The sequence below is a fragment of the Chiloscyllium plagiosum genome, unplaced genomic scaffold, assembly GCF_037043375.1.
Source record: "Chiloscyllium plagiosum isolate Xiang-an unplaced genomic scaffold, Cpla_swu_hap1 HiC_scaffold_7, whole genome shotgun sequence".
Taxonomy (NCBI): domain Eukaryota; kingdom Metazoa; phylum Chordata; class Chondrichthyes; order Orectolobiformes; family Hemiscylliidae; genus Chiloscyllium; species Chiloscyllium plagiosum.
Window position 1 is genome coordinate 98,537,578 of NW_028270145.1, and position 24,198 is coordinate 98,561,775.

At 40.0% G+C, this 24,198-nt stretch overlaps 1 protein-coding gene across 5 annotated transcripts in view; it reads right to left on the bottom strand.

Moving 5' to 3' along the window:
• The window catches only part of ptpn4a (protein tyrosine phosphatase non-receptor type 4a), a 363,683-nt gene that overhangs the window by 222,950 nt on the left and 116,535 nt on the right, over positions 1–24,198 (bottom strand). For 3 of the 5 annotated variants that reach the window (XM_087989323.1, XM_043694230.2, XM_087989324.1), the window contains one exon: positions 22,214–22,368. In XM_087989323.1, coding sequence (XP_087845449.1) covers positions 22,214–22,351 — 138 coding nt within the window. In that variant the 5' untranslated portion in view covers positions 22,352–22,368. Of the gene's footprint in view, positions 1–5,799; positions 5,883–19,762; positions 19,844–22,213; positions 22,369–24,198 lie in introns of those variants that run through there. The other 2 variants (XM_087989326.1, XM_087989325.1) reach the window with 2 other exon arrangements.

The window sequence follows — 24,198 nt, forward strand, 5'->3', positions numbered from 1 at the left end:
TTTAGACTTTGCATGTACATATTGCACTGATTGAGGTCAAAATGCTGGTTTATTTTTCACAGACCTGTAGATACACAAGAACACAATGCGCTTTGCAAAATTTAAAATATTTGTTTAGCTATTTTTTTCCTGAACAGAGTAACTCTGTGTTGAACTAACAGCTGGAAAGAGAAACACAAAAACCAGCCCACAAGAGAATTAATTCGAATTTTGATTTTCCTATGTTTCACTAGTTTCAAGTCCTCTTGCTGATCGTCAAGAAGATTTCTCAAACTGTGGCGCTAGTAGCAATAAATAATTAACTGGGGAGCAAAATAAGCAATAATTTAGCTCCTAAAGTTTTAAATGAGATGGAATGAAGAAACCATGGGTACCATTAACTGTCTAAAATGTTACAGTGACATTACGGTATGCACATTAACCATAACTAATTCCCAACACCTCAAATGAAAAAAAATTCTACAGTTAAATAAGTGAGAGCAAAAAGTTAAATCAACAACTTGGAGCCTGACAAAGCAAGCACCCTACAAGATTGTTAAACATTATTCTCATGTGAAATATTTTCTCAGATGTATTCACGGTACATGTTTCTCAAACACGTTATAAAATCCTAAGGGTTGAAAAGAATCAAAGTACGTTTTTGATTGATCTATTAACTGCTATTGCATTGTTTCTTTCTGTACCATACTCAAAGCATTCTTTAGTGTTTGTACTTAACCAAAAAGTTCAATCTCTATGTAAATTGAAAGGCTGAAAAAAATAATCAGACTGAGGCTAAAAATTTCAGAATTTAGTTACAGGCATATACTAAACTTGAAGATTCCAACCTTTATAAGTAATATAAAAAATTACAATATTGCACCGAATAATACTCTGAATATGATTATTTTTACAACTACTTCTAACCAATTTCCCCTGTACAACGTGAAAATTGTGTAACTAAAAGTACCAACAATAGATATCTAACCTAAAAGCAAGTTCATACTGCTCTTACAACATATTATCTAAAATCAGGTGTGGAATTACTAAACTGTGTGTTTACAAAGCAAGGTGGTTTCCTTTTTTCTTTCCCCACATATAGCAACATGTGATACGGATACAAGACAGGAGCAAGACGCTGGACGCTGTTAACTTTTCAAGTCGGTTACAACAGCGATATTCCAGAGTTTAAAATTTCCCTTTCTCAAATAACAGAGAATGTTGCAAAGTAAGTTATTTTTAAAGTTACATTGGCATGTGGGACATCAGAAGTCACATGAAACCAAGTTCTAAGTGTCTTCCTGTACAATTGTAGCAAGACATTCCTGCTCCTGTATTCTCCGACACCATTCCCCTACTAATTTTGCTCCATTTCTCCCTCTCAGTCGACCCTGTATTCCCCTACATTTTTGGGACATTATTTGTATCCTAGTTTGTGAATGGACCAATATTTGCATTTAATTGGTCTGCCATCTTTGTTCTCCATTGTAAATTCCCCCATTTCTGATTGTAAGGGGTCTACATTTGGCTGCACTGATCTTTTTTCTCTTCACAGACCGATGGGAAGTTTTGAAAAGTTCAGTTTGCATGGTCCTTGCAAGGGTACTCACACTCTACTTCATTCCTCTTAATCAATCTAATCTAATCCCTTTGTCCTCTTTTGCTGAGTTGTAAACAGTTCCCAATCCTAGGGTCTACCTTTTTTGGCCTATTTATATGGGTGTTCTTTCGATCTAATACAGTCCCCAATTTCTCTCATCAGGCATGGCTACATCATCTTTCCGTCTTTATATGCCGGACAAGAATGATAATGTTGCAATTCATTCATGCGCTCTTTCCATGCTTGCCTTTGTCCATCTGTGGTCATCTCTTTAAGTACCGTTTCCAATTTACCACAAAGAAAATTAGAAATTGCTGAAAAAGCTCAGCATGTCTGGCACATTGTGGAGAGAAATCAGAGCTAACGTTTCAGGTCAAGAGACCCTTCACATTTATCACAGTCAGCTCACAACTCATACCATCGTAGTTTCCTTTATTTTGATTCAAGTCTCTCGTCTCAGAATCATCCATGCCACTCTATCTTAATGAAGAATTCTATCATGTATGGTCACTCTTCCTAAGAGTTCGCACACTATTCAAATGCCAATTATTCCTTATTGATCACGCAATACCCAGTCTCGGATGGCCTGTTGTGTGTCTACAAAAGGTTAGCACCAAAAGTCACATCTTAACAACTGCAAGGAAAGATAAATTGTTTTCAACTATAATGTAAAACACTAACAATGAGCACACTCAGTAGAGGAATCATGTAAATCAAGATGGCCCTAAACTTGCATAATGATATTTGATTTAATGAACATTAAAGAAGCAGCCAGTGAGAAGCAGTGAACAAAAACTCAATCAAGTTTGTGAGACATTATTTCCAATGCACTCACTCACTCCCTCATTCAAATCACTGAGATATATTGTGAATAGCTGATGTCCAAACACAGTTCTCTGCAGTAACTTACTTGTCAGCACTTTCCACTCCATGGTTACTCTGTGGAGCGCATTGCCACAGAGGGCTCTGGAGGCCAAGTCACTGAGTGTATTTAAGAGATAGATAGATTCTTGAATGATATGGGGATAAAGGATTATGGAGTGAAGGTGGGAGAATGGGGTTGAGAAATGTATGATCAAATAACAGGGTAAACTAGTTAGGCTGAATAGCCAAGTTATGTTCCTGCATCTTATGGCTTTTGGACTAGAACAACCCATTTGTTCCTAAACTCTGTCTCTTATTTGCTATCGAATTCTCAATCCATGCCAGTGTATTGCTACCACTCCCAAGTGCTTTGGTTTTATAAACACTTCAGACTTGATCAAGAGATTTCTAAAAATCCAAATACCCAGCATCCATGGTTTCCCCTCAGCTATTTTGTTAGTTATGTCCTCAAAAAACTCTAGTAGGCTTGCCAAATGCTTTTTCCTTTTCAAAAATCCATTAGTGGTTTTGTAATCACTTTTTATTTAAAAATGTATATTGATAACACATCCTTTGACTTCAGCATTTTATCTACTCGTGCTTAAATGGTGTGTAATTCCTGGTTCTCTTGCAACCTCTTGTTTTTGTGCTGCCAAGACCATATTTGCCACACTCCATTCTGCTGGACTGTAAGAATCTACAGAATTTTGCAAGATAACAACCAATGCATCCAGCATTTCCACGGCAACATCATTTAGTATCCTAAGATGTAAATTATCAGGTCCTGGGGATATACCAGCTCTCAGTCCTGTCAATTTCACCATTAGTATTTTTGTTCACATGCTCCTCCAATTGCTCACTCCAAAATCCTTTGCCCCATAGCATTCCTGTGAAGTTAATTAAGTTCTATCTTCACAGAATATAAGAAGAACAACTTGTTTCACCATACAACACCAGGTTATAGTCCAACAGGTTTAATTGGAAACACACTAGCTTTCAGAGCGTCGCTCCTTCATCAGATGGTAGTGGAGGGCTCAATCCTAACACAGAATTTATAGTAAAAATTTACAGTGTGATGTAACTGAAATTATACATTGAAAAATTGATTGTCTGTTAAGCCTTTCATCTGGTAGAATACCATGATAGTTTCACTTCTTTCATGTGTAAATCACAAAACCATTTTTTAAAATGTTGCATTCTCAGGTTAGCTGTTAACAATGGTGATAGCTAGACAATGTGTGTGCATGTGTTGGGGGTTGTGTGTGTGAGGAAATGTATGTGTGTGTATGTAGTGAGTGCAGAGTGTCTCAAGTCTGTGAGGGGGTGCATGTGGTGGTGTGTGTGGGTGTCTGTGTGTGTGTGTCTGTGTGTCTCTGTGTGTACGTGTGTGTGTGTGTACGTGTGTACAGGAGTGTGTGTGTACGTGTGTGTAGTGCAATGGTAGTCACGTAATGTGACATGAACCCAAGGTCCCGGTTGAGGCCCTCCCTATGGGTACCGAACTTAGCTATCAGCCTCTGCTCGGCCACTTTTCGCTGTTGCCTGTCCCGAAGTCCACCTTGGAGGATGATCACCCGAAGGTCCAAGGTCGAATGTCCTGGACCACTATATATTTTCACCCCATATATTTTGTGGGGTGAATTTGTACTTTCAGGGTTACATTGTACTTTGCTCAAAAACTGCATGCATTCATGTTAGCTGTTAACAACACTTTTTAGATTAGAATCAATCTAAACATCATGGTATAGACAAAGAACACAGGGGCTAACACCTTCAACATAGTAAAAGCAAATTACTGCGGATGATTAGATTAGATTAGATTAGTGTGGAAACAGGCCCTTCGGCCCAACAAGTCCACACCGACCCGCCGAAGTGCAACCCACCCATACCCCTACATTTACCCCTATACCTAACACTACGGGCAATTTAGCATGGCCAATTCACCTGACCTGCACATTTTTGGACTGTGGGAGGAAACTGGAGCACCCGGAGGAAACCCACACAGACACGGGGAGAACGTGCAAACTCCACACAGTCAGTCGCCTGAGGCGGGAATTGAACCCGGGTCTCTGGCGCTGTGAGGCAACAGTGCTAACCACTGGGGGAAGAGGAGAGAAAAAGGTGATGAGAGAGTGGGGAGTGAGAGAAAGAGAAACAATCAAGAAATAAGAAATAAGTGAAAAAAATATATAAAAAGCTTTATTGCTACCTTTGCTTCTGAAGCCATGACTCACCTTCTCTCAGCCTTGTATAAATACCTCCCTATTTCTCCCCCTTTTTTAGCTTTGACAAAGGATCAGTTACTCTCGAAACGTCAGCTCTTTTCTCTCCTTACAGATGCTGCCAGACCTGCTGAGATTTTCCAGCATTTTCTCTTTTACCTTCAACATATTGTCTAGCTATCACCATTGTTAACAGCTAGCCTGAGAATGCAACTTTTTAAAAAAAGGTTTTGTGATTTACACATGAAAGAAGTGAAACCATCATGGTATTCTACCAGATGAAAGGCTTAACAGACAATCAATTTTTCAATGTGTAATTTCAGTTACATCACACTGTAAATTTTTGCTATAAATTCTGTGTTAGGATTGAGCCCTCCACTACCACCTGATGAAGGAGCGACGCTCCGAAAGCTAGTGCGCTTCCAATTAAACCTGTTGGACTATAACCTGGCATTGTGTGATTTTTAACTTTGTACACCCCAGTCCAACACCAGCATCTCCAAATCATTGTTTCACCATAGTTTTTTTTCTGTTTGAGACCCATTTTAACTCCTTAACATATAGGAGCAGAATTAGGTCATTTGGCCTTTTACATCTGCCTCACTATTCAATCATGTCTACTGCTCTGCCTTCATCTGTCTTCTTGGCCACCTCTTCCAAATTAAAAAAAAATCAAATTTAAGACCTAATTTCCTACACACAAAGTCATGTTGACAATTCGTAATCCATCCTTGCCTTTTCAAGTGCATGTAGATCCTGCCTCTCAGAATCCCCTTCAACAACTTACCCACCATTGATGTCAGCTCACGTCTACAGTTCCCTGGCTTTTTCTTGCAGCTTTTCTTAAATAACAGCACAACATTAGCCACCCTCCAGTCTCCCAGCACCTCACCCATGGCTATTGATTATACAGCAGGGATGATGCAATTTCTTCCCTAGCTTCACACAATGTCCTGGGATATACTTGATCAGGTCATGGGGATTTATCTACCATTATGCATTTTTAGATCTCCAGTGACTCCTCTTCTGCAATATGGACACTTTTCAAGATGTAACTATTTATTCCGAGTTCCCTAGCTTCTGTGTCTTTCTCCACAATAAATACGGACGCAAAATATTTGTTTCGGATCTCACCCATCTCCTGTGGTTCCACGCACAGATGGTCTGGTCATCTTTAAGGGGCCTTATTTTCTGCATATTCACTCTTTTGGTCTTCATATACTTAGAATGACAGAATCAGAGTCAAACAGCATGGAAATATACCCTTCAGTCTAACTTGTCCGCCTTAACCAGACATCCCAATTTGACCTAGTCACATTTGCCAGCATTTGGCCCATATCCCTCCAAACAATTCTTATTCAAATATACTTTCAGATGTCTTTTAAATGCTATAATTGTGCCATCCTCCACCACTTCCTCTGACAGCTCATTCCATACACAAACCACCCTCTGCATGTAAAAGTTGTCCCTCAGGTCCCTTTTAAACCTTTCCCCTCTTACCTTTAACTTCTGCCCTCTAGTTTTGGACTCCCCCATCACAGGAAAAACACCGTAGCTATTCAGCCTACCCATGCTCCGAATGATTTTATAAATCTCTTTCCGGTCATCCCTCAACCACCATTGCTCCAGGGAAAAAAAAAAGCCCAGCTTATTCAGCTTCTCTCTATAATTCAAACTCTCCAGTCCTGGCAACATCTTTGTACATCTTTTCTGCACCCTTTCAAAATTAACAACATCCTTCCTATTGAAAGGCAACCAGAATTTTATATGGTATTTTAGAAGTGGCCTGACCAATGTCCTGAACAGCCTCAACATGACATCCCAATTCCAGACTAATGAAGGCAAGCGGGCCAAATGCCTTCATCACCACCCTGTCTACCTGTGACTCTACATTCAAGGAACTGTACACCTGCACCTCATGTCTCTCTATTCAACTACACTTCACATGGCCCTACCATTAACTCTAAGTCCTGCCCTTATTTGCCTTCTCAAAACGCAAAACTTCACATTTACCTTAAACTCCATTTGCCATTCCTCTGCGACTGGCCCATCTGATCAATGTCTCATTGTACTCTGAAGTAACCTTCTCCACCACACCATCATCTGCAAACTTATTCATATCTTCTATATTCACATCCAAATCATTTATGTAAATGATTAAAAGGTAGTGGACCCAGCACTGATCCTTGCTTGTCACAGGCCTCCAGTCCTCATAGAATCTCTTTGGATTCTCCTTAATCTTATTTGACAACACTCTCATGTCCCCTTTTTGCCCTCTTGATTTCCCTCTGAAGTGTACTCCAGCACCCACTACACTCAAGGTATTCACTTGATCCCAGCTGTGCAGATCAGACATATGCCTCCTCCTCTTTCTTGACCAGAGCCTCAATATCTCTAGTTATCCAGTGTTTGTTACTCCTGCCAGCTTGCACTTCACAACAGAAACATGCTGTTCCTGAACTCTCATCCTCTTGCTTTTGAAAACCTTCCACTTTCCAGACATACCTTTACCTGTGAACAGCCTCTCCCAATCAACTTTTGAAAGTTCCTGTCCAATACAGTCAAAATTGGCTTTGCTTCAACTTAGAGCTTTAACTTGCAGATCAGGCCTAACCTTTTCCATAACTATTTTAAAACTAGCACAATTAAAGTCACTGGTCTCAAAGTGCTCTCCTGCTAACACCTCAGTTACTTGCCTTATTTCCCAAAAGAGGTCAAGTTTTACCCTTTTGCTCGTAGCACATTTACATATCAATTGAGAAAGTTATTTTTTAAAACACAAATTCATGCCACCCAAGCCCCTAACTCTACGGCAATCCCAGTCTAAGTTACTATCTATCCCCTACTATTACAACCCCATATTCTGACATAAATCTGTGATCTCCCTGCATACGTGTTCCTCAATTTCCCATTGACCATTGAGGGGCCTACAGTACAATCCCATCAAAGCAATTAGCCCCTTAGTTCTCAGTTCATATAACTTCATTGGATGATCTGCCAGGAATATCCTAAATACTGGCATCATATTTTCCCTAATCAAAAACCCCTCCTCCCGCCTATCCTTCCTATAGCATCTATAACCTGGAACATAGAGCTGCTTTTTGTGCCAAATTTTCCAGTCCACACTTGCCCCCCTCTCTCTCTCTGATCAGTCGCAGTAGCCTCATCCTCTCTTTAGTATGTTTCTACATCCTTGGGATGAAGTTTTGCTGTGCCTCCCCAATTACCCCCAGAAGATCCTGCCATTGTTCCTCCATCGTCTTCCCTACTATTCTCCCTTTCCAACAATTCTGGTCAGCTCTTCCCTCACGTGTTTGTAGCTACTTTCACTCAATTGTAATACTGTCACATCTATATTAGATGCTTCTCCCTCTCAAACTGCAGGGTGAATTTTATGTTAAGATCACTTCTCTTCCAGGGTTCTTTCACCACAAGCTCCTTTACCAAGTCTGCCTCATCACACATCACTAGTACTACGTGTTCTCTTGGGGGCTCTACCACAAAGTGTTTCAATCAATAATATCTCCTAAACATTCCACAAATGCCTTTTCTTGGAATTAAAGGCCAGGCTGATTTTCCCAGTCCACCTGCATAATGAAGTCCCCCATAATTAGTGCAACAAAGGGACCTTGTTGATAGTGAGAACATCATGTACTAGGTTAATAGGCTTGAACAGATTGATATGAAGAAAGCGGATGGGCTGGAAATTCTGGAAAGCATCAAAATAGATAAGGGCTGGACCAGATATATCCAAGGTGACTATGGGAAGTGAGGAAAGAGATTGCTGCACCTCTAGCAATGATCTTTGCATCCTCGCTCTCCACGGGAGTAGTACCGGATGGTTGAAGGAAGGGAGTTGAATATTGTTCCTCTACTCAAGAAAGAGAACACTGAAATGCCTGCGAATTACTGACCAGTCTTAATCTGTGGTATGCAAGGTACTGGAAAGGATTCGGAGAGATAGGATTTATGACTATTTGGAAAAACTGAGTTTGATTAAAGATAGTCAGCATGGCTTTGAGAAGGGCAGGTCATCCCTCAAGTCTTACTGAGTTCTTTGAGGATGTGATGACACAAGTCGACAAAGGTCGAGCAGTAAATGTGGTGTATATGGATTTCAGTAAGGCAGTTAATAAGGTTCCCCACAGTAGGCTCATTCAGAAAGTTAGGAAGGAAAGGATACAGGGAAATTTGGCTGTCTGGAAACAGAACTGACTGGCCAAAGATGTCAGCAAGTGGTAGTGGATGGAAAGTATTCTGCCTGGAGGTCAGTGACCTGTGGTGTCCTGCAGGGATCTGTTCTTGGGTTTGTTATGAAGATGAGAGTGTACTGTACCTTAAAGTTAAAAGCTAGTAGAACTACCTGACAGCACCAGGTGTTCTGAACAAGATACAATGTAACCTTTTGTTCCAGCAGCTAGTATAGGTGGATGCCTGGACACAAAAACAAATCCGAATTAGGCCAATAAGTTTAAATTATACCCCCAAATATACCTAATTCCAATCAAGTTTTAATTTAGTATATTGACAATATTAAAAACCAATAACACAATCTGATGCTTTGGGGGTATAAGACCAGGAAAATGTGAACAGTTGGTAGAACTGCCAAAAGACCAACAGATGTAAGTTGCCAGTGAGAACTCTTTGAGAAGTATCTGTCTAGAGAAGGAGTTTGCACAGAGAGAAAAAACATCGACACTGACCTGGAGAGCACATCTACAGAGGAAGATACAAAGGAAAGATTTGACAACTGCCTGGATTTGAAATTTCAATTTTTGGTAAATCTTACTCTGGGGTTTTATCGGATTAGTATTATACAAGGGAAAGTAAAAGATAGGTTAGAGGAAGGAGTTGTAAATAGCTGTTTGCTAATTATTCTGTTATACTTTAAGAAATAAAGTTGTTAATTTTTATTAGTTCTTGGCCTCTCAAATCTTCATACTGCAACAGAATAAATCTTTTTAATGTTACTGGTTCAAATTAAGCGAGGGGGTTACTCCATGTCGTAACATTTTGGGGGCTTGTCCAGGATTTGAACGGTTTGGGGGGCTTTGTCCAAGATTTGAACAGTTTAGGTCTTGGATTTGGAATTGGAACTGGTTTTGACATATTTGAATAGATTTGGGGGTACAAAAACTCCCAGCACATTTAAACACTTGCAGGTTAGTGTTCTAGATCTTTAAATAAAATGTAGGTGAGACAATTTGTTTAATTTCGGTGACTTGTGGTTAGGTAAATTCAAAGAGAGAGAAATATCTCTTAAAATTGCTAGAGGGGTTCTGGGATTTGAAAATGATTCTCAAATTTGCCAAGGTGGTTTTAAAGGAAAGAAAAAGGCCATACTTTTAGAATTAGCAAAGAAATTAGATTTGGTTTTAATCAAGGACAAAAGTACAGCTGAAAGTGTAATGCAATACTCAAACACTTAGGTGTGTCAGAGAAACCGACAAGTGCAGTAGAAGTAGTAAAACCTAAATTGCAATTTAGGAAAAGGGAGTGAGATGACAAACAAAGAGAGAGAGAGATAAAGAAAGAGAAAGAGATAAGGGAGAGAGAAAGACAAAGAGAGGGGGGGGGGGAAAGAGAGAAGGTACTTAACAGAGCAAAAAGAGAGAGTATTTGAACTTGAGAAGTTGCGACTTAGTCAGCAAAGTCAAGTTAACAGGATGGAGATTAAAAGATAAGGTGGTGATATATATACACAAATATGTCAAAACGCTGCCACATTTTGATGAGGAAGATGTTGAAGCTTTCTTTATTTTATTTGAAAAATTGGCTAGGCAGATGGAGTGGTCCAAGGATTTATGGGGAATGTTAGTTCAGACGAAACGGGTAGGCAGTGCTTGAGGTATTTGCCGTGCTGTCAGATGAGGGGTCAAGAGATTATGAAGAGGTTAAACAGGATATTTTAAATGCTTATGAATTGATACCAGAAGTGTATGGACAGCAATTCAGAAACATAAAGGAGGAACCAGGTCAGACTTATGTTGAGTTCGAAAGAATTAAACAAACAATCATTTTGATAGATGGATGCGTGCTTTGAAAATAGATTGGACCTTTGAGGCTATATGAGAGATTATTCTATGGAGGTGTTTAAAAACTCACTTCCAGAGATGGTAAGAATTCACATGGAAGAACAAAGTTCAGAAAGTGAGAAGGGCAGTAGAATTAGCAGACGAGTACATAGTGTCGCGTAAGACAAGTTTCCGACCAGAATTTCATCACGTGAGGGACAGAATTTGGGAGAAGAGGAGATCCTACACTACAAAAACAAGAGTAGACAGCACTGGTAAAAATTTACCACATGATAAAAAAGCAGCTCAAGAGAGTGGAGAGGTGGTGAAAGGCCTCAGGTGTTTCCAGTGACGTAAGGGGGGTCATGTAAAGTCACAGTACTGGTTGTTAAAGAAAAGATGTGGTAGAAAAAGCTAAGCCAGTGACATTAGTGAAGGTAGTAAAGGAGACCCCAAGAAGAGCCAAGGAGCTGCAGAAAAGTGCACAGCATAGGCAGCGGCTAGGTCTGGAGTTAGTACCTGATCTCTACAGAGAATTCACCTCTGTGGGTAAAGTTTACTCAGAAAGAACAGGGGGAGAAGCACAAGAAGTTACCATTTTCAGAGATACAGGATCTAACTAGTCACTGATAGTAAGAGATAAGCAAGTATGCATTCCTTCTGATCTGCTGCCCAAGTGTGGTAAGTTGTGGGATCGGTGGAAAGAAATATAGCATTCCCCTATGTAAGATCAGGCTGGAGTGCCAAATCAAGACTGGGGAAATTACAGTGGGAGTGATTGACAGAGTGTCAGTTCCCAGAATTCAGTTTGTTCTTTGGATCCTGCCAAATCCTTCCTATGTGGGAGAGGCATCCCTTGTTGTGGAGTAGCGCAAGGATGACCAAGAAACTGAGGAGTTAAAACAGAAATATCCTGGTATTTTCCCAAACTATGTAGTAACCAGATTCAATGATCTTAAGTCACAGTACAAAGTGAAAAGTAAAAGAAGGAGTTGAGCTTCAGTTAGCAGATACCCTGTTTGACGTAATCATGCAGGAGAAACCTGAACAAGCAGAGGATCAGACAGAACTGTTTAGTCCTGAAAGACAGACTTGCAACAGCAAGACAAGATGATAAAAGATAGACATGTGGATGTGTACTCAGAAAAGCGGCAGAGAACATTCCAGAGGGTTATTATCTGAAAGACAGAATCCTAAGACAGAAATGGAGACCATGACTGGTAAGTGCAGAGGGGAAATGAGCCGAAGTGCACCAGATAGTGTTGCCAGTAGCATACAGACAGAAGGTGTTATGGGTCACACATGAACTACCTGTAGGTGGTCACCTAGGGGTAGGAAAGACTCAGTCTAAAGGTACAAAAACATTTTTATTGGCCTGGAATGCAGAAGGGTATGGTTAACATTTACTATACATGCCAAATGGTAGGTAAGCCACAGGCAATAATAAAATCAGCACCTTTGTTGCCAATTCCGCATTTCAAGAACCTTTCACGCGGGTTAAAATTGATTGTGTAGGTCCCCTCCCAAGAACTAGAAGTGGGAACCAGTACTTGTTAACCATATTGCATGTGTCTACCAGAATTTCTGAGACAATGCCATTATGGAGTATCAAGGCAAAAAAGGTGGTAGAGGAGTTAGTAGCTTTCTTCATATGGTATGGGCTACGCAGAGAGATTCAGGTGGACCAAGGGTGAAATTTTACTGCTAGGCTGTTTGAGGTGGTTATGGATAGCTTAGGTATACAGCCCTTTAAATCCAGTGCAAATCATACTGAATCCCAGGGAGTTTTAGGAAGGTGGTATCAGACCTTGAAGACCATGTTGAGAGCATACCGTCAGGAATACTTGAATGATTGGGGTAAAGGTATCCCATTCATATTGTTTGCCATGAGAGATGCCCCAAATGAATCTACTCCGTTCACTCCCTTCAAGTTAATATTTGGGCATGAAGTGAGAGGCCCTTTGAAATTAATTAAAGATATACTGACAGGGCCAAAGTCAGAGATTTCACACTTAGATTATGTATTGGATGTGAGGGAGAGATTAAATCAATTAGGTGAGTTAGCTAACTAGCACCTAAAGAGGGCACAGTATAGAATGAAGCATATCTGAGACTCAGACATTTTTCTGAGGGGATGATGTGTTAGTATTATTACCAGTGAAAGGAGATCCCTTCAAAGCCAGGTTTAGTGGTCCATATCAAATTGAGAAAAAGTTGAGTCAGGTGAACTATTTAGTAAAGATACCAGATAGGTAAAAAAGGTTTCGGATACATCATGTGAACATGTTGAAACCATATTATACTAGAGAGAAAGAACTGGAGAAACAGTTGTTAGTTACTGCCTCGCAGAGTGAGGAATCAAATCCAGATGACATGAAGTTTGATTTGCCTCAAAATAGATTATTAAAAAATGAAGAAAATCTTGAGGAGTGGGATAGGTTAGTAAGCTGTCTCAGCAGCATAGAACACCATTGAAAGATTTGTTACTGCAGTACAAGGACATATAGACTATATAGTCACATAAACCAAAGCCTTACTTTGGTTGTGAGTAAAGTGTTGGAAAGAGTTATGAGAGATAGAATTTATCATCATCTAGAAAAGAATAATTTGATTAGAGATAGTCAACACAGTTTTGTGAAAGATAGATTATGTCTCACAAACCTTATTGAGTTCTTTGAGAATGTGACCAAACAGGTAGATGAGGGTAAAACAGTTGATGTGGTGTACATGGGTTTCAGTTAGTCATCTGCTAAGGTTCCCCACGGTAGACGATTGCACAAAATACGGAAGCATGGAATTGAGAGTGATTTAAAGATTTGGATTAGAAATTGGCTAGCTGAAAGACGACAGAGGGTGGTGGTCGATGGGAAATATTCAGCTTGGCGTTCAGTTACTAGTGTGGTCTACCGCAAGGAAATGTTTTGGCTCCACTGCTGTTTGAAATTTTTATCAATGACCTGGATGAGGGCACAGAAGGATGGGTTAATAAATTTGCGGATGACACTAAGGTCAGTAGACTTGTGGATAGTGACAAAGGATGTTGTAGGTTACAGAGGGACATAAATAAGATGCTGAGCTGGGTGAGAAGTGGGAAATGGAGTTTAATGCGGAAAAGTGTGAGGTGATTCACTTTGGAAAGAGTAATATGAATAAAGAGTACTGGGCTAATGGTAAGATTCTTCATAATGTAGGTGAGCAGAGGGATCGTCGTGTCCATGTACATAGATCCTTGAAAGTTGCCACCCAGGTTGATTGGGTTGTTAAGGCGGCATACGGTGTGCTAGCTTTTATTGGTAGAAGGATCAAGTTTCAGAACTGAGGTCATGCTGCACCTGTACAAAACTCTGGTGCAGCCACACTTGGAATATTGCATACAGTTCTGATCACCACATTATATGAAGGATGTGGAAGCTTTGGAAAGGGTTCAGAGGAGATTTATAAGGATGTTGCCATTCGAAAGGAGGTACAGAGGTGTCTTAATAAAGATATAAGATAATCAGAGCGTTAGATAATTAGAGGGTGGACAGTCACAGCCTTTTTCCTCAGATGGTGATGGTTTGCATGAGGGGACATAGCTTTAAATTGAGGGTCGATAGATATAGGTCAGATGGCAGAGGTTGTTTCCTTATTCAGAGTGGGAGGGGCATGGAACACTGCCTGCAACAGTAGTAGACTCGCCAACTTTAAGGGCATTTAAATGGTCATTGGATAGGCATATGGACGAGAATGAAATACTGCAGGTTTGATGGGCTTCAGATTGGTTTCACAGGTTTCTAGGGCCAAAGGGCCTGTACCATGCTGTAATGTTCTATGTGTAAAATCAAATGGGCAGGACTAATGCTCTTGTACATGAAGCAGACCTAGGGAATACTGCTCCGATAGGGCAACGCCCCTTTTGGCTTAATCCTTTCGAAGACAAACAAGTCCAGATGAAGGTAGAGGCCGTGCTCGATGAGGACATCATCGAACCAGGCCAGAGTGAGTGGAGATCACCGATCACCTTAGTTCTCAAACTGGACAGGACTCAAATGATTCTGTGTGGATTGTTGGAAAGTCAACGCCATTGCAAAATCAGACTCCTACCCAATTCCTGGAATGGAGGACTGTATTGAGAAAATTGGACAAACCAGTTACATCACCAGGTTGGACTTAATGCGTGGTTACTGCAGGTATCTTTATCAGAGACAGCAAAAGAAATTTCTGCATTTGTAACCCCAAATGGGCTTAAAGTGTTCTGATCAGTTTGAAGTGATGACCTTTGAAATGAAGAACGCACCCAACACATTCCAAAGACTCATGAACAGAGTTGTAGCTGGGTGAACAAACTGTGCAGTCTGTTTGGACAATGTAGTGCTCTTTACTAAGTCCTGGAAAGATCACATGGTACAGTTGGCAGAGCTCTTTGACCGACTATAAGAATCAAAACTGGTAATAAACTTAAACAAAACTGAATTCGCAAAAGCAGAGATAACGTTCTTCGGACATAACATCGGTCATGAAAGGTTGACCCCACTGAATGCAAAGATGAAGGCCACCGAGGAATTTCCATGACCAACCTCAAAGAAAGAGGTGCATCAATTTTTAGGACTCAGCGGATTCTATCAGAGGTTTATTCCAAAATTCAGCAGTGTAGTGGCACCGGTAACCAATTTGCTGAATAACAAAGTTTTGGTGGACAGAACAATGCCAAGAGGCATTTGACCATTTGAACGCCATATTAACCAACAAACCAGTTTTAGCTACATCAAACTTTTCAAAATCTTTTAAAGTTGCCATCGATGCTAGTGACACAGGAGATGGAGCTGTACTCCTACAGGAAGAGGAGGATGGGATTGAATCGCTAGTTGGTTACTTTTCGAACAAGGTCAACATCTACCAGAGGAAATACTCCACAATCGAAAAAGAACTATTGAGTTTGGTACTAGCCTTGCAATATTTTAATGCATATGTCACGAACCATGTGTCAGAAACAGTAGCATACACTGATCACAATCCTCTTACATTTTTAGAACGCTTTAAAAACAAGAACATGAGACTATTTAGTTGGAGTCTTACGATACAGGCCTAATTTAAAAATCATACATTTGCAGGTCGCAAGAATGTAATCGCAGATGCGTTATTGCAGATTTAACTGATAAAGTTTAGATGAGATTTGTATTTATTTAATGTTATATATGGGAAGAAGTTAAAGTGAACTTAGATTAAAGTTATCTGTATGTTAGGGTGACGTGTTTAATAAAGTTGTTCATTTTTACTTTAAATATTTCTTGGCCTCTCGAATTTTCACAGATTATTGCACAAGATAAATCTGTGTTGCTGGGTTAAATTAAGCAGGGGGGCTTACCTCATGTTGTAGCTTCTATAAATGACTCGAATGAAGAAGTGGAAGGGTGGGTTAGTAAGTTTGTCGATGACACAAAGGTCGGTGGTGTTATGGATAGTGTTGAGGCCTGTTGCAGGTTACAACAAGACATTATCCAGAATTTATCACAATTTGGGATGATTACCAAAGTAATTTGGCTGACCAATACACAAAGTTGAAAAATCAAAAGGAGGAGCTCATTTCTTCCATGATGATTTGGATGCAGTAATGCGTTAGCACAATGAAGAGTCAACTGCACATGATTAAAAGAGGGAAAACAGAGATCAGAAATAAATATTCAATTTTACAACTTTCCTTGCACCCATTTCAACCAAGATACAAAATTATAAAGTGAGAAATGTTCATGGGATCAAAGCAATACTGGCAGTTGCATTACTTGTTTGTTTCCTTCGAGGAGAAAGTGAGGACTGCAGATGCTGGAGATCAAAGTTGAAACTTTATTGCTGGAACAGCACAGCAGGTCAGGCAGCATCCAGGCTGGACCTGCTGTGCTGTTCCAGCAATAAAGTTTCAACTTACTTGTTTGTTTACCACATATCGTTTTCACCTCTAATTGATGCATGCATAACAATACAAGTTTAAAAAAAAGGGATATGTTTAGAAAGTCTTCCTGAAACCATCTTACTAAGCAGCCAATAGTCACCATTAGTCTTCCATCAATGACCTAGAAAAGAAGATCCTCACAACTTACCCTGAAACTTACCATGTCACATTACAGGTCAGGCAGCATCCAGGGAACAGGAGAATCGACGTTTCGGGCATAAGCCCTTCTTCAGGAAGAAGGGCTTATGCCCGAAACGTCGATTCTCCTGTTCCCTGGATGCTGCCTGACCTGCTGCGCTTTTCCAGCAACACATTTCCAGCTCTGATCTCCAGCATCTGCAGACCTCACTTTCTCCTCATGTCACATTACAGGTGATCACCATTGCACTATACACACACACGGACACAGATACACACACTCTTATAGACACACAGACACCCACACACACTCTTATAGACACGCAGACACCCACACATGCACCCCCTCACAGACTTAAGACACACTGCACTCACTACTCACACCCCCCACCCCAGACACACACACACACACACACACACACAGACAAAGACCCACATGCACACATATATTTTGTGTGGTGTATTTTTTTGGTACTTTCAGAGTTACATTGCACTTTGCTCAAAAACCACATACATTCATGTAGAATTCTGAGCTCAAAAACTACATGAATTTTTGTAAAACTCTGTTATCTCACTTTTTAGATTGGAATCAATCTAAACATCAGGTCATAGACAGAGAACACAGGGGGCTAACACCTTCAACATATTGTCTAGCTATCACCATTGTTAACAGCTAACCCGAGAATGCAACTTTAAAAAAAAAGTTTTGTGATTTACAAATGAAAGAACTGAAACTATCACTGTATTCTAACACATAAAAGGCTTAACAGACAATCAATTTTTCAATGTATAATTTCAGTTACATCACACTGCAAATTTTTGCTATAAATTCTGTGTTACAATCGAGCCCTCCACTATCACCTGATGAAGGAGCATCGCTCCGAAAGCTAGTGTGCTTCCAATTAAACCTGTTGGACTATAACCTGTTGTTGTGTGATTTTTAACTTTGTACCCTGAAACCTTTTTAGGATGAGTATATATACTTCATTATTATTACTCATTTTTGCAAAATCAGCATTTTTAAAAAATAAATGCAAAAAACAAAAGAGGCCCAACTCTGCCAGAATGAGAATTTATAACCTTATTTTATTAAGTGCAGGACAAAGTGACTCATATTCATTATAAACCGACCAACTCCTACAGCTATCCTCACTATACTTCCATCCTGCTTTTTATAAGGATTCCATTTTATTCTCCCATTTTCTCCCTTGTATGTGTCAATACGATGATAACTTTCCTAATGGTGTTTTGAACACATCTTCCTTTTAGCTGAAGGCCATCACCAACAGCTGCACACCCCGCTCCCCCGATGGTTAGGAGGCTCTCAGACATGTCCAACCTATTCCCCACACATCTTTACATGTTCCTCACTCTCCCCCTCAGAACCACAATAGGGTTACCTTTCTCCTCACTTTACTACTCAATTGCCTTTCTATAAAAAGCATCCAATGAGCTGAGAAGTGGCAGATGAATTTTAATTTAGATAAATGTGAGGTGCTGCATTTTGGGGAAGCAAATCTTTGCAGGACTTATACACTTAATGGTAAGGTCCTAGGGAGTGTTGCTGAACAAAGAGACCTTGGAGTACAGATTCATAGCTCCTTGAAAGTGGAGTCGCAAGTAGATAGGATAGTGAAGAAGGCATTTGGTATGCTTTCCTTTATTGGTCAGACTACTGAGTAGAGGAGTTGGGAGGTCATGTCACGGCTGTACAAGACATTGAAATACTGCATACAAATCTGGTCTCTTTCCTATCAGAAGGATATTGTGAAACTTGAAAGGGTTCAGAAAAGTTGCCAGAGTTGGAGGATTTGAGCTATAGGGAGAGTGTGAATAGGCTGGGGCTGTTTTACCTGGAGCATCGGTGACTGAGGGTTGACCTTATAGAGGTTAATAAAATCATGAGGGGCATGGATAGGATAAATAGACAAAGTCTCTTCCCTGGGGTGGGGGAATCCAGAACGAGAGGGCATAGGTTTAGGGTGAGAAGGGAAGGATATAAGAGAGACCTGAGGGGCAATTTTTTCACACAGAAGGTGGTACGTACATGGAATGAGCTGCCAGAAGATGTGCTGGAGGCTAGTACGAGTGCAACATTTAAAAGACATCTGGATGGGTACATGAATAGGAAGGATTTAGATGGATATGGGACGGGTGCTGGCAGGTGGGACTAGATTGGGCTGGGATATCCGGTCGGCATGGGCGAGTTGGACCGAAGGGTCTGTTTCCATGCTGTACATCTCTATGACTATCTTCTTTTATGCTTCCTTCTGTCATCGATCATGCCTCATTTTCTCTCCATTTCTGATTCCTTTATCTTTTGTTCCTGACACCTTTGATCCCAAATCTACCTCTTCGCAATCCAAGGTCCTGTCATATCTCCCAGATGAAGCATCAATTTATCTATACTTCAATCAACCTAGCTTAGTGCATTTGCTGCTCACAATGCGCTCTCCTCTGGATTGAGGAGATGAAGTGCAGAGTGGATGAGCATTTTGCAGAACGTCTGCGTTCTGTCTGTAAAAATGACTGAGCTTCCAGTTGCCTATCACTTCAACATACCACTGGGTTCCCATGCCAACATTTGTCTCGGGCCTTTGCAGTGCTCTAGCCAGGCTCAATGCAAGCTGGAGAGACATGTCAGATTCTACTTCAGTACCTTGCAACATCAGGATGTAATATAAAGTTTAATCATTTCAAGGCGTGGACATCTCCTCACATGTCTATATCTATCCCCACAACAGTAGATCCTATCATGAAATGTGTTTTTTTTAGCACAGTAAACTCATTTTCAACTATTCATTATCACCTACCTAACTCTTCTACCTCCCTGGTTTACATCAACAATTCTTTTGGTAGCATTCACATTTTCAGCTTTCTTTCTAGTTCTGTCACCTATCCTGCACCACCCCTCCCCCCATCATTAGCATAAATACCACCTTTGCCTTGTTGATTCTACTTCTGAAGAAGGGTCACTGGACTCAAATAATTGGTTTCTCTCTCCACAGATCTGCCACACCTGTTGCATTTCTCCAGAAATTCCTGTTTTTGTTCATTTCAGATCTCCAGCATCCACTGTTCTTTATTTTATTTCACATTTATCCTGAACAAATAATGTTAACTGGTTAAAAGCAAAGTTCTAAAGAAACTGAGCAGATCTAACAGTACCTGTAAAGAGCAAAGTAGATTTAGGGTTTTGAATTCAATGTGACTTTTCATTGGATATTCAATTGTCTATCACTCACAGTCTATCTTAGTTCAGTGAAGTCAAATTCCTTGTGGGGTGGGGGTCAAAGTATGTGGCATAAAACAAAATCTGTTTTAAGTTTTCCCTTCTTAACCTCAGTGCTTTCAGGTTAACTACAGCACACAATATCAGTGTGGACAAATTTGTGTGAGACAGCACAGAACGGAGAACCTTTGCTTGTTCCTATAGTTCAGTAACTCAGACTAAAAAGGTCTTGAAAATACCACTGACAAGGCTTATCCTTATCCAGGAATATACAGAGTTTGGAGACATAGCTTAAAATTAAGAGTGAAATTTTTAAAAATTGTCGTGGAATTTTAATCCCTAGCCACTGAGATCACTGATGCGGAAGTCTGGGAAGAGCAAGTGAGATGAGCCACTGACCTGCTTCCTAAAATATTACTACTGCACTACATTGCTAGAAATCTAAATATCCCTGGAAGCCTACTAAAATCACGCTTAAAGTAAAATTTGCATAAAAGACCACGGTGGGCGGCACGGTAGCACAGTGGTTAGCACTGCTGCCTCGCAGCACCAGAGACCGGGTTCAATTCTCGACTCAGGCGACTGACTGTGTGGAGTTTGCATGTTCTCCCCGTGTCTGCGTGGGTTTCCTCTGGGTGCTCCGGTTTCCTTCCACAGTCCAAAGATGTGCAGGTCAGGTGAATTGGCCATGCTAAATTGCCCGTAGTGTTAGGTAAAGGGGTAAATGTAGGGGAATGGGTGGGTTGTGCTTCGGCGGGTCGGTGTGGACTTGTTGGGCCGAAGGGCCTGTTTCCACACTGTAAGTAATCTAATCTAACCATCTCCAAAGCTTTCCTGAAAAAGCAACCCCAGTTATACAGGATATTAGAATAGACCGACACTGCACACAAAAATAAGAGTAAGAAAAATATTTTTTTCTGCACATATCTTTAGTTCATATATTCTATATAAAGTCTTGAACAACTGCACAGCTGAAATTTGGACTTTTAGATTTATAACATCAAGAGTTCAAAGAGAAATTAATATAATGTAAAATAAAAAGGCCATTCTTCCCTTCTGACTCATCATTTCCCCTTTATAATTCTGACCACACACCACCTTGTAGCAAGGGGCAGGAACAGCTCCACACCTTTCTTAAGGATTATAAATGATGGGCAAGGTGGAGGCAGAGCTATCCCAACATCCTATCACTGCTTGAGTTCTTTGTAGAAAGCAGTAGCAGAAGTAGCATTTTGGAACTGGTTACCACAAATTGTCTTTTTTCTGTTACAGTGGTCTGATCACTACTTGAGGTGGTACAACATAGCAAAGAAACAAAGCACTACAAACTGCTAAAAATTTGGGTTAACAGAAAGTTAAATTTAAATGAGATTAGATTAGATTCCCTACAGTAAGCAAACAGGCCCTCCGGCCCAACAAGTCCACACCAACCCTCCAAAGAATAACCCACCCAGACCCATTCCCCTCAATTTAGCTTTGACTAATGTACCTCACATTATGGGCAATTTAGCATGGCCAATTCACCTGATTTATACATCTTTGGATTCTGGGAGGGAACCGGAGCATCCGGAGGAAACTCATGTAGACATGAGGAGAATGTTCAAACTCCACACAGAAAGTCGCCCAAGGCTGGAATTGAAGCTGGGTCCCTGGCGCTGTGAGGGACACCGCTCTCCTTTAATGAAAATCTATTGGGACGTAGGACTTTTTTTTCTGGGATGGTAAGGAGGTAGTTGTCTATGTGGAGAAGACACAGCAAACAAGGAAAGCACGCTTATTCTACATCCAAAACTGTTCATTGTACAATAACTTCACCTCTATGCATACTGTCATACTGTATTTTATAATTATACTTCTCTTCAAACTGTTTGAATTTAACAAAGAACTATACACACGTCTGATAATGTTCAAGGACACGTTTCTTTACTTTTTTAAAAATCCAATTTTGCACTGGCTGCAGTACTTGAAACAAAGGTGGTTCTCAGTATACTATCCTCCTCTAGCCAGAGGTATAGCTTGGTTTCATCTACTTCATTTCCTCCATACACTAACAGTGTTGCTTTCTATCTACAAAATAGTTCACCTAAAACAAAATTAATAAAACTATGAAATTAACATCTTTACTTTCATCAAATCACACAGGCCATTTGTTCTGCACTCTACCACAAGTCATGTCAAGATTATTACCTCAAACTCAATCATAAAAGGTTGCCCTACATTCAAAGTAAATTTACTTACATTAACCTTGAAAGCTTGAACAGTGTTATCCAAGAGAAGAACATTGCACACCACTTCTGTGTGTTGTCTGTCCCTAGCCAGTTCTGATGCTCGCACATTGTAAGTTCTGCCCGCTGGCAACCGGAAACGCGATGTCATTACTGTCCACACAGGGTCTACAAAGAGAATAGCAGTTAATATTAGAAAATTCTTGATTCTGTAAAAAAAAATTCAATTTTAGGATTAATCATTGCTCTAAAGTAATCCACCAGAAACAGCTAATTGTCTGAAATAAGTACAATTGAACAGATATGCTGCCAAGTACCATGTAGCAACTATTGGAGCGATTAAATGACAACAAAGATACATGTGGGAAAACAAATTGCAATTAGACAAAGTACAATTCTTCTCATAGTTGCCAGTACTTTCGGGCAGTTAAACCAACAGAGAGTAATTTTAAAACACAGTTTCTATCTGTGTCCTTTTGACAACAAAAATGTATACTTTGATTCCACAGAGTAAATACAAACCTGTGGCATTAAGCCAAATACATCCTGACCTAAGTTAGGTTATCTCAGTCAGAATCAGATGAAAAAGTGAAAAAGGGCATTTAACAAGGATTAAAATAAAAACCTAAGTACTGCGGATCCTGGTGACTGAAGAAAGCCAGATCTGGCAGCATCTATGGAGAGATGGACAAAGTTAATGTTTTAAATCCAATAGGATTCTTCTTTAGAATTACTCAATTAGCAAGGAACCTGCCAGAGGAATACATTTATCTGGAATATTTTATATGCTATTTCCAGATTACATCAATACATATAAAACAGGTTAATCAGCTGGGATAAGAATATAAAACATCCCCAGTTTCAAAATTAAGAAAATAAGTGACAGAAATTCTTCTAACAACAAATGGTAATTTCAAATGTACAAAGTCCATCAGATAGAATAAATAAATCCAAGCCAAACAAACTTCCTCGATCAGGAAACATTCACCTACAAATGAGGGAATAATACAGCTAAAAATAAAAGCAGATACAAGAAAAATGAAGTTTATTAGAATTGTTACATTTCTTAGGGAAATTATTCCATAATAATATGTAAAATATTAAAAGATGTCAGAAGTATGTGGATCTCAACCAATCAGCAGTGTTATCCACCAAATCCCATTGTTCTCAAGTAATATTTACTGCACTGAATATATCATTTGAAATCTAACTTTCAACTGAGAGAACATAAAGCCCCACAGCTCGAGCCTTGGATTTTATATTACCGTGGCTCTGTACCCCACAAACTTTACCTTCCCAGTGTTCCCCCTTTCTAGTTTCCAGGAATGAGAACAGTGTGGCAACCACTGAAATTTGATGCAGGTGGTCAAGTATTAATCAGTAAGTACGGCTGGACATCGCTTGGCAAAGACGGTTCCCTATGGAAGCCCGATCTCATATTTAGAAAAGACCAGAAGATCGCAGTTGTAGATGTCACAGTGCAGTACGAGAATGAGAGTAAAGCACTGGAGACAGCATGGCGAGAAAAACAAGAGAAATATAAACACCTGAATGCCGAGGTCACGGAATTGACGGGAGGCGTGGACCCCAAATACTTTGGCTTCGTGATGGGCGCACGAGGCAAGTATTATCAGATTTGGGGATCGGCTAGAAGGGCAATCTTATATGTTCCCATGTCCGTATTATGATATCCCAAGTTGAACCTTTAAATAAACTTTATTACGGGGAGTCTGATAAACTAGAATAAACATAAAACGTAAATAAACTGGATTTTAATATAACCATTCTAAAACAAAAACAATTCTAAAACAATGTCAATTCCGAGAGGAAATAATAATTCATCCTCCAAAAGAGGGATAGAACTGGATGTGACAAGATTAGCAGTTAACCCAAATGCAGTTAGAAGAATTCTTCCACAAGTTAATGAATAACTGAATTCAGTACAAACAGATCCGGAATTACTGACTGACTGAAAAATACACTCCATTCAAATAAAAT